Source organism: Rhinopithecus bieti, unplaced genomic scaffold (assembly GCF_001698545.2).
Source record: "Rhinopithecus bieti isolate Rb0 unplaced genomic scaffold, ASM169854v2 scaffold_15133, whole genome shotgun sequence".
NCBI lineage: Eukaryota > Metazoa > Chordata > Mammalia > Primates > Cercopithecidae > Rhinopithecus > Rhinopithecus bieti.
The window spans coordinates 2,732,616-2,747,605 of NW_016808815.1; the positions used below are offsets into that span (position 1 = coordinate 2,732,616).

General features: G+C 52.1%; 1 protein-coding gene across 1 annotated transcript in view; it reads left to right on the top strand.

Moving 5' to 3' along the window:
- Window positions 1-13,979, top strand: part of LOC108538916 (SH3 domain-containing RING finger protein 3) — a 138,782-nt gene extending 124,803 nt beyond the window's left edge. The window contains exons 8-9 of the mRNA XM_017887244.1: window positions 1,081-1,412; window positions 11,226-13,979. Coding sequence (XP_017742733.1) covers window positions 1,081-1,412; window positions 11,226-11,394 — 501 coding nt within the window. The 3' untranslated portion in view covers window positions 11,395-13,979. The remainder of the gene's footprint in view (window positions 1-1,080; window positions 1,413-11,225) is intronic.
- Window positions 13,980-14,990: the final 1,011 nt, after the last annotated feature.

The window sequence follows — 14,990 nt, forward strand, 5'->3', positions numbered from 1 at the left end:
TTGACTGCTGGTTCCTCTACACAGACAATGACGTTGCCAGGCTTGGCCAGGGTCTCGTGACAGAGAGGGCTGTGTTGTTGGGGATGGCCCGTCAGCAGCTTCCTCCTCTGAGAATGGCATCGCCAGCCTGCCCCAGGGGCCTTGGGACCTATTTTGGACATTTCTGCTAGATTTTGGAAGAGAAAGGAAAACCAGCATTGGACGAGTTTTTTGGGGGGCAGGGTGGGGGGCACAGAGTCTCACTCTGTCACCTAGCCTGGAGTGCAGTGGCGCCATCTCAGCTCACTGCAACCTCCACCTCCTGGGTTCAAGTGATTCTCCCACCTCAGGCTCCTGAGTAGCTAGGATTACAGGCAAGTGCCACCACATTCAGCTAATTTTTGTATTTTTAGTAGAGACAGGGTTTCACCATGTTGGCCAGGCTGGTCTCGAACTCCTGACCTCAAGTGATCTGCCCGCCTTGGCCTCCCAAAGTGCTGAGATTACAGGCTTGAGCCCCCATGCCCAGCCTGGATGAGCTTTTGGGCTTAGCTTTGTTTTCCTCCTCTGAGCCACTTTACAAGGTTATCTTTGAAGTTGCCCAATGGAACCATTCTCCACGGGTCTGTCCCCCTTCTACCCATCTTACAACCGAGATGCCATCTGCTGGCCTGTCTTTTCAAGATGTCTGTGTAGGCACCAGCCTTGGAAAATAGAAATAATGTCAGTCTTCAAAGCAAAGAGCAGGCATGCTTACTGCCTGACTCCAGAGCAGAGAGCCAGCGTCCTCACAGTCCAGTAGAGAGGATTTGGTCTCCCGAGGCTCTGGGTCTTCTGCTTTAACACAGCCCGGTGTGCCTGCAAGCGTCACCTGGCCCTCACTGGTTCACCATATGGGAACTGGAGTTCAGGGAACTGGTGGAAGAAAATGCTGGTACTCTGGCTACTGCTGTTGCTGTGAATGGTAAAGTCTTTTGTCTCTGAAAAAATAAGAAATTAAAAAATAAAGTTCCACATAGGAAGATGCATTTCCCTCTCTCTGACAGCAAGGGCATTGGGAAACATTCACCTGTTTGGTTTCCATCTTGTGTGTCTCCCCAGAAAGAGAAGAAGAGTGGGCTCCTGAAGCTTCTAGCTGGAGCATCTACCAAGAAGAAGTCACGCTCCCCGCCATCTGTGTCTCCAACCCACGACCCCCAGGTGGCCATGGACGCCCTGCTCCAAGGTGCAGTGGGCCCCGAAGTGTCCTCACTGTCTAACCACGGCAGGGCAGGGTCCTGCCCCATAGAGAGCGAGATGCAGGGTGCCATGGGGATGGAGCCTCTGCACAGGAAGGCGGGCTCGTTGGATCTGAACTTCGCATCTCCTTCCCGGCAAGCACCTCTGTCCATGGCTGCCATCCGCCCCGAGCCCAAGCCGTTGCCCAGAGAGAGGTAAGTGGAGGGGCTTGCCTGCTCTGTGGCATGCTGTGGTTTGGCCTCTGAGGTCTGGAGCCACCTTCGGGGAGCAGGGACACTGTGGCCTTGCTGGGATTAGGTTTACCAGTTGTCCCTCAATACCCAGATCCACGTGGTCCTGAGCTTCAGTGGTGAGCGCTGAATGAAACCAGTCTGGGAACTGGAGTGTTATTTCATGTTCTGCATCCATCTGGTTCCTGAGTTTGGGATTGCAAAGGAGCCATCAGGAAATGTGTCAGGACCGAGTGGTTCTGAGTATAAATAGTGGGAGACTAGGCAGTGAGTGGTCTGTGCCCCCTCAACCCTGGGGGACCCTGGAGCGGGCCCCTGGACTGAGTCCCCTGTGGGCCTATGTGTCCCGCTCAGGGAGCAGCTCTTCCCTCGCGAGCCTCAACCCACTGGGCATCTTAGAATTATGATATTACTCAAGACGGCTTCAAGTCTATAGATACCCTTGAATTATGATGGCTTCGGGGGTATATAGTCCGTCAGATTGAACCCTTTGAAATTGCCCATATTCATTCATTTCTATGCTTACTAGCAACTTCACATGGTTCCGCCTAGGCTTTTACTGATCTGGAAACTGAGTCTGGTTGAGGCAACATGGCCCACTAAGGCTGTGGGCCGTGGGGCTGCAGGTTCTTGGGTTTCACCTGGGGCTAGAGGCGTACTTGGCTTGGATGCCCCTGTGTGAGTTATCCATCCTAAAAGGGCTCTCAGATAAAAGCTGAAGGCATCACGGAGAGATACAATGGCTGTCAGGTTAGGATGGCAGGAAGATGTGATCCTTACTGAGTGCATACACATTGTAACATTGCTGAAATAATAAAACACAAACAACCTCCCAAAAAGGCAGTCCTGGTGTTTCCGCCAGAACCTTTCCTCCCTTGGCTGTTTGGGTGCCTGCAACCTGAGAAGGCAGCCTCTGCCCGGAGCACCTGCTGCCCTCCCAGACACCATTCCCAGTGCCACATGGGGAATGGACAGGGCCTAGCTAGTTCAGAGTCTAGTTTTCTAGCCTCACAAGTTCTTCTGTATCGTTTTCTAGCTTCTCCAGTTCTTCGTCGAGAGCCAGATGGTAAATACTGCAGATGGTGCAGTCCTGCTGTGTCTGTGGTGACCACTCCCTCTGCCTTCACGGTGGGAGAACGGCCACGCACCTTATGTAGATGAATGGGCCGGTGTCCCAGTAAACCCCCACTTGTGGACACTGAAATTTAAGTTTCATGTAATTTCCGTAGGGCATGAACTAGTCTTCTGATTTCTTTTTCAACCATTTAAAAATGTGATAACAAGGCCAGGCGCGGTGGCTCAAGCCTGTAATCCCAGCACTTTGGGAGGCCGAGGCGGGCGGATCACGAGGTCAGGAGATCAAGACCATCCTGGCTAACATGGTGAAACCCCGTCTCTACTAAAAAATACAAAAAAATAGCCGGGCGAGGTGGCGGGCGCCTGTAGTCCCAGCTACTCGGGAGGCTGAGGCAGGAGAATGGCGTAAACCCGGGAGGCGGAGCTTGCAGTGAGCTGAGATCCGGCCACTGCACTCCACCCTGGGCGACAGAGCGAGACTCCATCTCAAAAAAAAAAAAAAAAAAAAAAATGTGACAACATTCATAGCTCTAAGACTACACATATTAGCCGCAGGCACAGTTTGCCAGCCCTGACAGAGATGACGCCCAGCACCAAGCCTATGGGGCTAGGGCTCCAGAGCGGACAGGGCTCTCTGCAGGACCCACAGCTACTGACTTCTGCTAACCAGTTAGAATGGATGTCACATGCACACCTGCTGTTAGCTTCACAAGAGCTGGGTGTTCTGCACAGGGGCGACATTCAGAACACTCCGCAGTGGGTATGGATTCTGGCTATGCGTGCCCAGGACAGCCAGGCACTGCCTGCAGTGTTTCCCCAAGTGCTACATGTATGTGGTCTCAGTGAACACTCCCAAGAACCCTACGAAATCAGTTATCCTCGTTTTACTGATGAGGAAACCAAGGTTTTGTGACAGGCTAGGTAACTGGCCCAAGATCACATAGCTAGTTAGTGGCCAAGCCAGAGATTCAGCTGAGGGCTTTCTGACCTCAGAGCCCAGGCCCTGAGCTACCTGACTATAGGGTGTGCAGTCAGCAGCACCCCCAGTCCTGTGTAGTCACAGGGCCTATCATCAGCTTGTGGACAGTGTGGGACATGTCACAGCCTTGCCAGGGGTCAGCACCAGTGTTGGGTCCTGCAGATCCATCAGCACTGCCATGCCAATCCCAACCCCAACAGCCACACTCACAGGGAGAACTGCCTTCCCCTCCATGGAGCCCCAGGCCCTTGGGAAACTGGGTTCACACTGCACACCACACTATACAAACATACACACACCGTACATACACCATACAAACACACACACCCCACATACATCGTACAAACACACACCACACATACACCATACAAACACACACCACATACATCATACACACACACCACAGATACATCATATAAACACACACACCACACATACACCATACAGACACACACACACCACATACATCATACAAACACACACCACACATACACCATACAAACACACACATACCCTACATACATCATACACACACACCACACATACACCATACAAACACACACACACCACAGATACATCATACAAACACACATACCACACATACGCCATACACACACACCACAGATACATCATATAAACACACACACCACACATATATCATACACACACCACACACACTGGAAACACACACCCCACGTACACCTTACAAACAACACACACCACGCAAACACACATACACCATACAAACACACCCCGCATACATCATACAAATGGACACACACCACACACACTGCAAACACACATGCTACACACACCATACACACTCCACATACATCATGCAAACACACCACACACATGTGCACACACTCCACATACACTATACATACAAAGACACATACCCCACATACACCATACAAACACATCTCACACACACACCATTGCAAACCCACACCCTTCACACACCATACACACTGTAAACACACACCCCACACACAATACACACACCACACACTACACACACCCCACACACACTATACACCACACACTACACACACCCCACACACAATACACACACCACACACACTGTAAACACACACCCCACACACAATACGCACACCACACACACTGTAAACACACAATACACACCACACACTGCCCTCATCCCACACACACTGCAAACACACACACACCACACATGCTGCAAACATATACCATACACATACACACTGTACAAACACATCACACACCCTACAGACATACACAACACATACACACACCATGTAAATTGTGCAGACACACACTGCACACCACACAAACATGCACTGCACACACCACACCAGGCAAACACACATAACACATAGATACACGTACTATACACAAATTGCACATCAAGCAAACACAAACACACATTCAGACACACAACACATAACCACCTTCTCTTTCCTTCTCACCTTCTCCTCCTCCACTTCGTCCACCTCCCATCTCCTCCTAAGGAGTCTCCTCCGCATCAGAACCTCCCTTCATGGGACCAACACTTGCTGCCTGAGTTTTCCGGATGGGTCCCGGCCCTTGTCTGGAGTCATGGAGTTGGTCTGCCGGCCCGTGAGAATGACAGACTTTGGGATATTTCAAAGCTGTTCTCGTGTCTGCCCTAGGATTCTTCTTCCCCAGACCCCTCAACTTTATCTTCAAAGACATGACTTCCAGACTCCTCCATAGAAGGTTTTGAAAGACTCTGTTCTATAAAGCCGTGGGCATCTCTGATGAATTAGAAAATTCAGAGACTCACTCCAGTTCTCCGAGTGCTCCATCTAATCAGGGGTCATTGTACCCAGAGACTCTTGGCGGCCTCCTTGCACCAAAGCGCTCTGTAGCACTCGTTAAAGAGAAGTGTTTCCAAAATAGAGCCTGAAACCAACCTGCTCATGAGCCCCAGAAATGCCCCCTCCCCTCAACATGGTAGCCACAGACTGCCTGGTATCCTGGGGAGCCCTGGCAGGTCGGAGCTGAGGGCATGACTGGGAAAATGCTGACTCCTCAGGCTGGGACAGCACCAGAGAGCACTTGGACTTGGGCCCTGCAGACTTGTGAGTAAAACTTACTTCCAGGCTTACTTTGGAGAAGGAGCAGCTGGGCTGTGCCCTGTGCAGAAGTGAGAGTCCCTGCAATGGGGCCAGAACACTCGGCTGCCAAGCACTCCTGGAGGGCCTGAGGTGTGCAAGGCCCACCTATGGTCATGAAAGTGGGAATGCAGGCAGCAGGGCAGTATGGGCTGTCAGAGTCAAGGTTTCCACCTTGAAATGCCAAGGAGGAACGAGCAGTGTTGCTGCCTGCATTTCTTGGGCCTCTCCTATGCCCAGACTCCTTCAGATCTCAACCATTTCTCTCTTGAGACTCTGGAAAGAGAGCGGGCGCTGCTCCCCTCTCCAATCTCAGAGGAAGGACATTCAGGTAGAAGGTGCTGCAAAGGGAGCTCCTCTGAGAAAGGACTAGGGGAGTGTACTGTGGGGAGTTCCCTGGGGCCGGGTCAGCGAGGCCTGCAGGCTCAGCAGCCCTGCCCCAGCAGCTGGCAGGCAGCTGGCAGGCAGCAGGCCAGTCTCGCAAGTAGACTTATGAGCCAAACCCACAAGCCTGGGGTGTAAGTAAATCAGAGGGCCATGCCCCATTCCTTCCAAGGGGACCTCATCTTTACATGTCTGGTATATTGTCCTGCGGACTATGTGCAGAGGGAGCTGAACTTCGAGAAGGTGCTTGTGGAACTCATAATACGGGTGTGGTCATGGGAAACGCAGGCAGCAAATGCACATGGCATCAGGTTAGAACTGTCTAATGCCCTGGTTCCCCAGCAGGGCTACACCAACCCTAGGCTGTTCTGGTGCAGGACCAGGCAAGCTGAGTTCTGGGACCAGCCCCTGCTGCCCACTGGATGCCTGCCTGCTGGCTCTTCTGAACCTTGGCAGTATCAAGTATCATAGAGAGGCTTTGAGTAGACAAACACGCCGGCCACCTACCAGCCATTTCATCCATCTTTCATTCTTTCATTTCTTTCTTTCTTTTCTTTTGAGACAAAGTCTCACTCTGTCACCGAGGCTGGAGTGCAGTGGTGCGTTCTCGGCCCACTGCAACCTCCACCTCCCAGACGGAAGCAATTCTTGTGCCTCAGCTTCCCAGGTAGCTGGGATTACAGGCATCCACCAACATGCCTGGCTGATTTTTGTGTTTTTAGTAGAGACAGAGTTTTGCCATGTTAGCCAGGCTGGTCTCAAACTCATGGCCACAAGTGATCCGCCCACCTCGGCCTCCCAGAGTGCTGGGATTACAAGCATGAGCCACTGCACCTGGCCCACTTTCTTCATTTTTATAGTCCTAGTTTCCACATACATAAAATGTGGATAATAATACATATCTGGGTATAATACTTGTAAATCACCTAGATTAACACCAGAACAAGTATGAGTGCACACTAAACAACACAACAATAATAGTATATGCTATTGTGTCCAGAGTTGGTTCCTGGTGGGTTCGTGGCCTCACTGACTTCAAGAATGGAGCTATGGACCTTCGTGGTGAAGAGTGAAAGGACAAAGCTTCCACAGCATGGAAGGGGACCCAGCGGGTTGCCCTGGGGTGGCCAGCTTTTATTCCCTTATTTGTCCCCTCCCATGTTCCATTTTTGTCCTATCAGAATGCCCTTTTTTTCTGTCATCCTTGTGATTGGCTACTTTTAGGATCCTGCTGATTGGTGTGTTTTACAGAGTACTGATTGGTGCATTTCATAATCCCCTTGCTAGCTACAGAGTGCTAATTGGTGCATTTTACTCTCCTAGCTACTGAGTGCTGATTGGTGCGTTTTACAATCCTCTTGTAAGAAAGAAAAGTTCTCCAAGTCCCCGCTCAACCCAGGAAGTCCAGCTGGCTTCACCTTTCACTATGACCTCTCTAATAGTAATATATGCTGTGACATCTATGATAATAGTAAGATGGGGATGGTGAGGGCACCTGTAGCACGGCCTGGCCCACTGCCGCCCCTTTGACCTGCACAGGCGTCTCCCCAGATGTTCACATTGGATCAGCTCATCCTCAGCTCTTGATGGCCTGTGAGTTATTTGGCTTTGTTAGGATTTCAACGTTCCTTGCTCTGATCCATTATGTGTGTGGTGAGCGGAATAATGGCCTCCAAAGATGTCTGTGCCCTAAACCCTAAAAACTCATGGCTATGTTACCATACATGGCAAAGAGGAAGTCAGGTTGCAGATGGAATTAAAGTTGGTAACCAGCTAACTTTAAAATAAAGAGATTACCTGGGATTATCCAGGTGGGCCCTGTGTAATCACAAAGGTCCTTATGACTAGAAGAGAGAGGCAGAGGAGAAGGCCGGAGTGGTGTAATGTGAGCACTCCCCTTTGAAGATGGAGGAAGAGGCCTCCAGAGAAGGGATGAAGGCAGCTTCTAGCCACCGGAAAAAGCAAGGAAACAGCTTCTACCCTAGAGCCTGCAGGAGGAACCAGCCTTGCAGACACCTTGATTTTGGCCCAGTGAGACTGTGTTGCAGTTCTGACGGACAGAACTATAATTAATTTGTATAGTGTGATGCCACTACATTTATGGTCATTTGTTACAGCCATAAACAGCTAATATGTGTGTTGATATTACAGTTTAGTGTCCAGTGTATAGAAGTATTCTTATCCCCAAGTTCCTAGCAGACACCACTCTGTTACCAGCACATTCCATGGACTCAGGGGCTCATTCGTCTTCATGTGTTGAAGCAGGTGCTCTGAAAAGGCTACCACATGGAGGGCTGCTTTGCAGTCCCCGTTGTCAGGGAGGGAAACAGACGACCCCCAAAGAAAGTAGAACATCCAAACCTCGCACACAGAGCTAATGGTAATAATAATGGAATGAGAATTCATTCTGATTTTGCCCATTTGGATTCCATGAACCCCATGTCTGAAAATTAGCTGTGGTTGCCATAACCGTAATTATACTCAGCAGGGCAGAGTTGCTTGCTGATTTATGACGCACAGTTGTGACCTGGGAGTAGCTGTCATCCTCAACTGCTCACACGGACACGACAATGGCCCTCTGTGTCTATAACGGGGAGTATCAATTACTTTCCTGCAGCAGGAAGAACAGCTCAGAGTCTTGGAATGATCTGGACAGAAACGTTAAACGCTTGTCTCGTATAAATTCAGCCCACATCCATCTGGGCTCATTAAATCATTGAATTGCTCAGAAGCACCAAATTACATCTTTCTAACAAATTGTATTTTTAAAGCTGCTTGTTTATTTCACATCTGGAAGTTGAGGCAAAAGCCAAAACTTGCATTCAGAGTCTGAGAAATCATCTCGCCCTTTGCCTTCCTTTCTTTCCTTGGGGAAGAGTGAGGAGGACCAGGTGTTCGGAAGAGGTAGAGGATAGCAGAAGGCCACAGGTAGGATGGCGCTGGTCCTGTGGGCCCTCGCAGCCTCAGTTTGTGTGCATGCGGTCTGATTTCACAGACCGCTGGCTGCATCTCGGCAGCCATCTGTCCTCCTTCAAGGAGGGCCAGCAGGAAGCCCTCACAGAGGCGCTGGGCTGGGAGGAAGGAGGTGCCTCCGCCTGCCCTCCTTCCTCCCCGCCTGCACGTCCCTGAGAGCAGTGTCTGGTTCACCAGCAGACAGCCCATGGGAACCAGTCCAACTGTTGTGCACCTGCAGACACTCCGAGACACTTAGAGTTGGCTGGTACTCGGGGCTGGGACCCAGAACCTGGCCTGTTCTTCTTCCCCAGGATTAGGAACACTGCACCCCTAAGTCAACCTCAGGAACCCATCCTCCATGCCACCTCCTCTCACCAGCCTGACGCAAACTGGACCCGTGTGCCCATGGGCTGTGCGCTCCATAGGGCCGGACCTTTGTCTCCTGTCTGCACATCTTTCCGGAGCCTGACACCAAGCCAAACTGCCCCAAAGCCATGGCTTCTGCGCCCCAGGCTCTATGAGTATGTGGGGTGGGGGAGGGCAAAAGCTTCCTCCCTGAGCATGCACTCAGCTCGATTTTCAGACACCAGTGTGCACGCATTCCCTCCCAGAGTTGCTGAAAATCCGCATTCCCTAGTCCATTCCCCATAAGTCATATCAAGTAGGTCCAGGATGGGTCCAGGGAACTGTAAGGGGTTCTGAAGTATGTGAGCCACACTTGGAGCACATGTGCAGTAATCCCTGTGGCGATGGGGCTTGCAGGCTGGTGCAGGAGGCAGGATGAGTCCGGTAAACAGGTTAGTGGTCGGGCGGTAGAAGGTGGTGAGAGCTGGGAAAGGGCAGGCCCGTCATGGCCACACAGGGAAGGGTGTTCTGGGCAGAGAAAGCAGCATACGCAGGAGCCCTGAGGTGGATGCACCTGGGGCCGCCAGGGCACAGCGGAGCAGAGCTGGAGGAGTGGGAGAGGTGCAGCATGGAGGGCCTGGAAATGCTGGGATGTTTAGACTGGCCCCTTCTGTAAGAGGAATGGGGACTGCTGGAGCCTTCTGAACCTCTGCCCAAAAGGAGCCTCAGCTGTGAAGCAACTGAGTCCGAGCAGGGTGAAAGCAGGAGGCCCAGAGCGGGCAGCTGCCAGGACCAGGAGCCACCCACAGAAGCACCACACAGAGGCCACCAGGGAAGTCATCCAGAGCCACAGGGGCCATGGCTCCTATCTCCTAAACAGCCTCAGCGTCTGTGGAGATGGGTACCCAGGCAGTCCAGTGCTGGTTATTGAGCGTCTTCGCCCTGCCAGGCCCATCTCAGTGCTACTCAGCAAAGTGGGTGTCAGAGGAACCGTCAGCCAGGGGTTTTTAGGCAGAGAGAACAGCTGCACCTTGCCTGCCGCAAAACCCACCACATGTGGGATCTGGGCTTTAGACCGGAGGCCCAATACCCTGGTGCCCCAGGGGCATCTCCTCTCAGGCCTTACTGCACATTCTTCACCCACACAAGGGCTGGGGGCGTGCAGAGGCCCAGCCAGGCATCGGGCAACCATGCCACTGTGGAGTTTCCCCAGGGCAGAGGGAGACCCAGCTAGTGGGAGTGAGTATGGGGCCCTGCCTGTCAGGCCGCAAGCATGAGGGCCGAGGGCACAAGGCCTAACTGGTTTGTCCTTGGCAGTGTTTCAGAGGAAGGCTCTCCCCTGGGTGGAAGAGCAAGACCCTGTCTGGAAAAACTAAGGACCACTTACCAAAACAGTGTTCCAAGTACCTTTCACACATCACATGGTGCACCAGCCTGTGGGGTTGGTGCTGCAGTTGAGGGGCTGGGCTGCGCTTCTCAGAGGAACCGACAGAGGGAGAGGTGAGGACAGGAGCCTGGGGTCTCGACGCTGGGATGGGGCAAATAGGATGTCCTGACCCTCCCCAGCCCCTGCCCCTGGCAGGCTGCAGTCTGGGTGGGTGGGCCAGGGCAGGAGCACAGATGTGAGATGGGGGGCTATGCTTGGGTGGAGAATCTTCAAGGGGGTTGAAACAGTCCAGCTTCTGCATAGATCAATGTCTAAAAGGACAGCAGGGGGAAGTCTTTTAAAATTTTTTTACAAAAAAATGAAAAATTTCAAAAGAGTTTTGAAAAAAATTAAAAACAAAGATAAACTGTATAAAGTGGGAAAATAGCAGCAAACGACAATAATTCACACCGAGGGAAGAGAAAGAGAAAGCACGACCCGGCAGAAGGAGACTCTCTGGGCAGGGCTCACCCTCTGTGCTCTTTCCCCAGGTACCGCGTGGTGGTCTCGTACCCACCCCAGAGCGAGGCGGAGATCGAGCTGAAGGAAGGCGACATCGTCTTTGTGCACAAGAAGCGTGAGGACGGCTGGTACAAGGGAACCCTGCAGCGGAACGGCCGCACGGGCCTCTTCCCCGGCAGCTTCGTCGAGAGCTTCTGAGGACTGGTGCTCCCTGCACCCGGCTCACAGAGCGGGAGGCTGCCTGGGGAGCCCCAGGGCACACAGAGAGGGAGCCACGGCGCCCCAAGGGTTCCAGGTCGTCTCCAAGGCACCTGGCGGGGGACGCCCTGGCCCAGGGTGGGGGCCAGGGACTGTGGAGGTCGTGCCTTCTCCCAAAACCCCCAATGGAGAGCACACCTGGGATGTTCTTCAAGGAAATGCCCACCCCCTCTGTGGAAACTGCAAAGAAAGCACCTTGAGGAAGAGAGGCAGGTGCCGGCGCAGGCAGGCCTGTGGCTGTGGTTTGCAGCCGCGGCAGCGTTCATATTTACCACCTAAGCAGGGTTGGAGGTTGCAGGAGGTCTGCAGGCGAGGTGGGTGGCATGGGGGCCAAGAGCGCTGGAGATCATCTTTCTGCGCTGCCCTGGGCTTCCCGCGGGGCTTAGGTTGCTCTGTCACCATTCTATATACCTCAGTCACCTGCCGCCTGGCTGCTCAGCAGGGGTGTTCGTGGTCCTGGGGGGCCTCACGTGAGGCCCTGGGGGTCCCCCGGAAGGCCACCCCACCGCCCCTGTGGGAACCAGAGCAGAATCTGTGGGCTTGTCTCCTGCCAGTAGTATAAGCAACACTTTCTGTTCACCACCACTGTCCCTTGCGTTACTTCTTTCTTACGGCATATTTTTAACGTAAAGCTGTTAGACTTTATATATTTCTAATAGGTCAGACATTGCCTATTTTTCATACATCTGGTGCTGCCTTTTTGTAAAACTAGTAATGACTTGGTTGAGCTTGAAAGAAAGGATGTCTGAGGCGACATCAAAGGAGCAGAATTTTTATATTTCCCATATGGGTTTGGGAGAGTGCCGAGAAGCCCCCATCCCGCACCTCAGTGCCGGCCAGTACTCCGGGGCTGGCGGGGTGGATCCATTGAGGGGGTTGGAGGGAGCTTGGAAGCAGCCGGTTTCTTTAAACTCTTACCAAAACCCCGTGCTCTGTCTAGACGGTGATGATGATTATTCAAGACCTGGAAACATTTCGAGGAAGGACCACTATAATTGTCCTTTTGTGTGGCAGTAGAAGGAGCACGCAGGTCAACCCCAGCCGAGAAGGCAAAATCTTCCCTTTACTGCCTCAGAGAGAACTGCAATTAGCATTCTCAGAAGATGATTTCTTGGTATCAAAATGTGCAGTTTCTACAACAGTTCAGATCACCACCACCACTTTCCTTCTTTTTTAAAAATAAATAACTGCTCCCGTTTCAGGCAGTGCAAACCTTCATCTGCTGAAGACCAGAGGTACGAGGAGATCAGGGGGTTGTGGCACCGTTGCAGGCTTGCAAGATCAGGGAGTTGGGAGGGCGAGAGAGGAGGAGGTGCAGCTTTGATGCTGGGAACTCCCTGAGTGGAGCTGATGAATGTATATTCATTAGCACCACGGCTCACCTCCCAGGAAGACTGATGAGGAGCCTTTTGGGCGACAGTTTTGTTCTCAAGATTCACACCTTAGGAACACATTTTTATCACCTCAAAATTTTGATCCATCACCCCTCTCTCCACCTATATTTTTACAAAAACCATTCAGACTTAAGCTGAATAAACTAGCCTTTGGTAATATAGGGTGACACTGGTTTTCAGGGCTGTAACCAATTCCAGAAATACATTATCTTGCCTGGCATGAAGCCTTTGAAACACGGGCTGCTTATTTTCAGAGTTCCTGTTTTGGGACGTGTCTTGGCTACTTGTTACTTCCAGGTGGCTGCCACACGACAGGGGTCATGCCTTTCCCTCCCTCCAGATGATAATAGATCTAATAGACTTGGGAAAGTTGTTCAGAATCAAAGAAGAAAAAGTCTGGCTTAAACATAGGAACTTCTGTGTGCCAGTTTGATAACACCAAAAGCTGTCTATTTACCATTATTGCCAAACTATCAGTTGCCCATTCAGCACCAAAATCCTGTGCGTGTTTAAATTCACGTTGTCACCAAAGAGGTGCACAGATCCAACAACCTGGGTGACGTAGGTGTTCTACAGGGAAAGGAGATGAAGTCAAGTCTCCAGGTTAATTTTTTTAAGTCTTTTTTTTAAGGCATGCAGCTACCAAGCAACAGAATAGAGTAACCTGAACGTTCTTCCTCTCCCAGGCATGGCCCACGTGGTGCTTCCGGCAGAAATGTGTTTCGCTCTCGACGGTAGAGAGCTGGGGCGAGTGTCGCCATGTCCTTGGAAGATGTCAGCTGGCCCCTTCCAGGGCAGAGTCGGGTGGGCATTGGTGCCACCTTAGAAAGGAGAGCAATGCGTGGGTCTGGCCAGGGCTCTGGAACCAATGCCAGGCTGCCTGAGAGCAGAGGAAGTGCATGGCCCATGTGCATTTCTGAGTATTTTAAACTCGTTCAGGCCCTGCAGCCTTCGTGGTGATGTAGCTTGCAGACAAGAGCAGGAGCAGAATTAGCCCTTTCTTCAGGCCATCTTGCCTCAAAGGGCACACATGTTTTGGTGGTTAAGATGAAACTAACCCTTGGCCGGGCGCGGTGGCTCAAGCTTGTAATCCCAGCACTTTGGGAGGCCGAGACGGGCGGATCACGAGGTCAGGAGATCGAGACCATCCTGGCTAACACGGTGAAACCCTGTCTCTACTAAAAAATACAAAAAACTAGCCGGGCGAGGTGGCGGGCGCCTGTAATCCCAGCTACTCGGGAGGCTGAGGCAGGAGAATGGCATAAACCCGGGAGGCAGAGCTTGCAGTGAGCTGAGATCCGACCACTGCACTCCAGCCTGGGTGACAGAGCAAGACTCCGTCTCAAAAAAAAAAAAAAAAAAAAAGATGAAACTAACCCTTATGTTTCATCCTAGCCCCATGATGTACACATCTTAGCCATGCAGTGGCCTTGGGTGGCCACAGAGATTGGCTTTGAGGAGCTTGGTAGAGTCCACAGCCATGACTGAAGTCAGTGGACACCGAGGGGACAGGACTGCAGGCCACCAGGGGTCTCTGCCCAGAGGGAGGCAGAGAGGATGGTGGCCACAGGTGCTCTCCTTGCATCCTCATGGGGTGATGCCAGGCCAGGCACCTCAAAACAAGCTCAGCCGACTGGGAGATCCTTTGTACTTTGCACAGTTCACACACACACCCCACCCCAAGTGTTTTTGTTAGACACAGATGTCAGCGTGTGATCTTAGAAGACTTGTCAGTGATGACGAACCATGATGCCTGTGTTTCTGAGTCTTTAAATAAAAATGAACATGGAGAAGCCTTGTGTCTGCATGTTGGGAGCAGCAGGGTCCAGCAGAGGCCGAGAGGGACCTGGGTAGGAGCAGAACCCGAAGGCATGGCCCACGTGCCTGCTGACCAGCCCAGCTGGCTCATGCACCTGCCCCTCAGTGCTCTTGGTGGGGCGGGGGCGGACACTGAGTCTGTATCAGGATGGTGTTAGTCAAGGAGACGAGAAAGTTGTGACATCAGATGTCTGTACCCAGCACATGCCAGAGACCCAGGAGCTGGGCAGTAAGAGCCAAGCCACAGAAGCCATCAGTGGGCTGGGCAGGAAAGCTCCAGTTCCCTTCTACCGGCTCGTGTGCCTGGAAGGGCAGGGTGGCTTG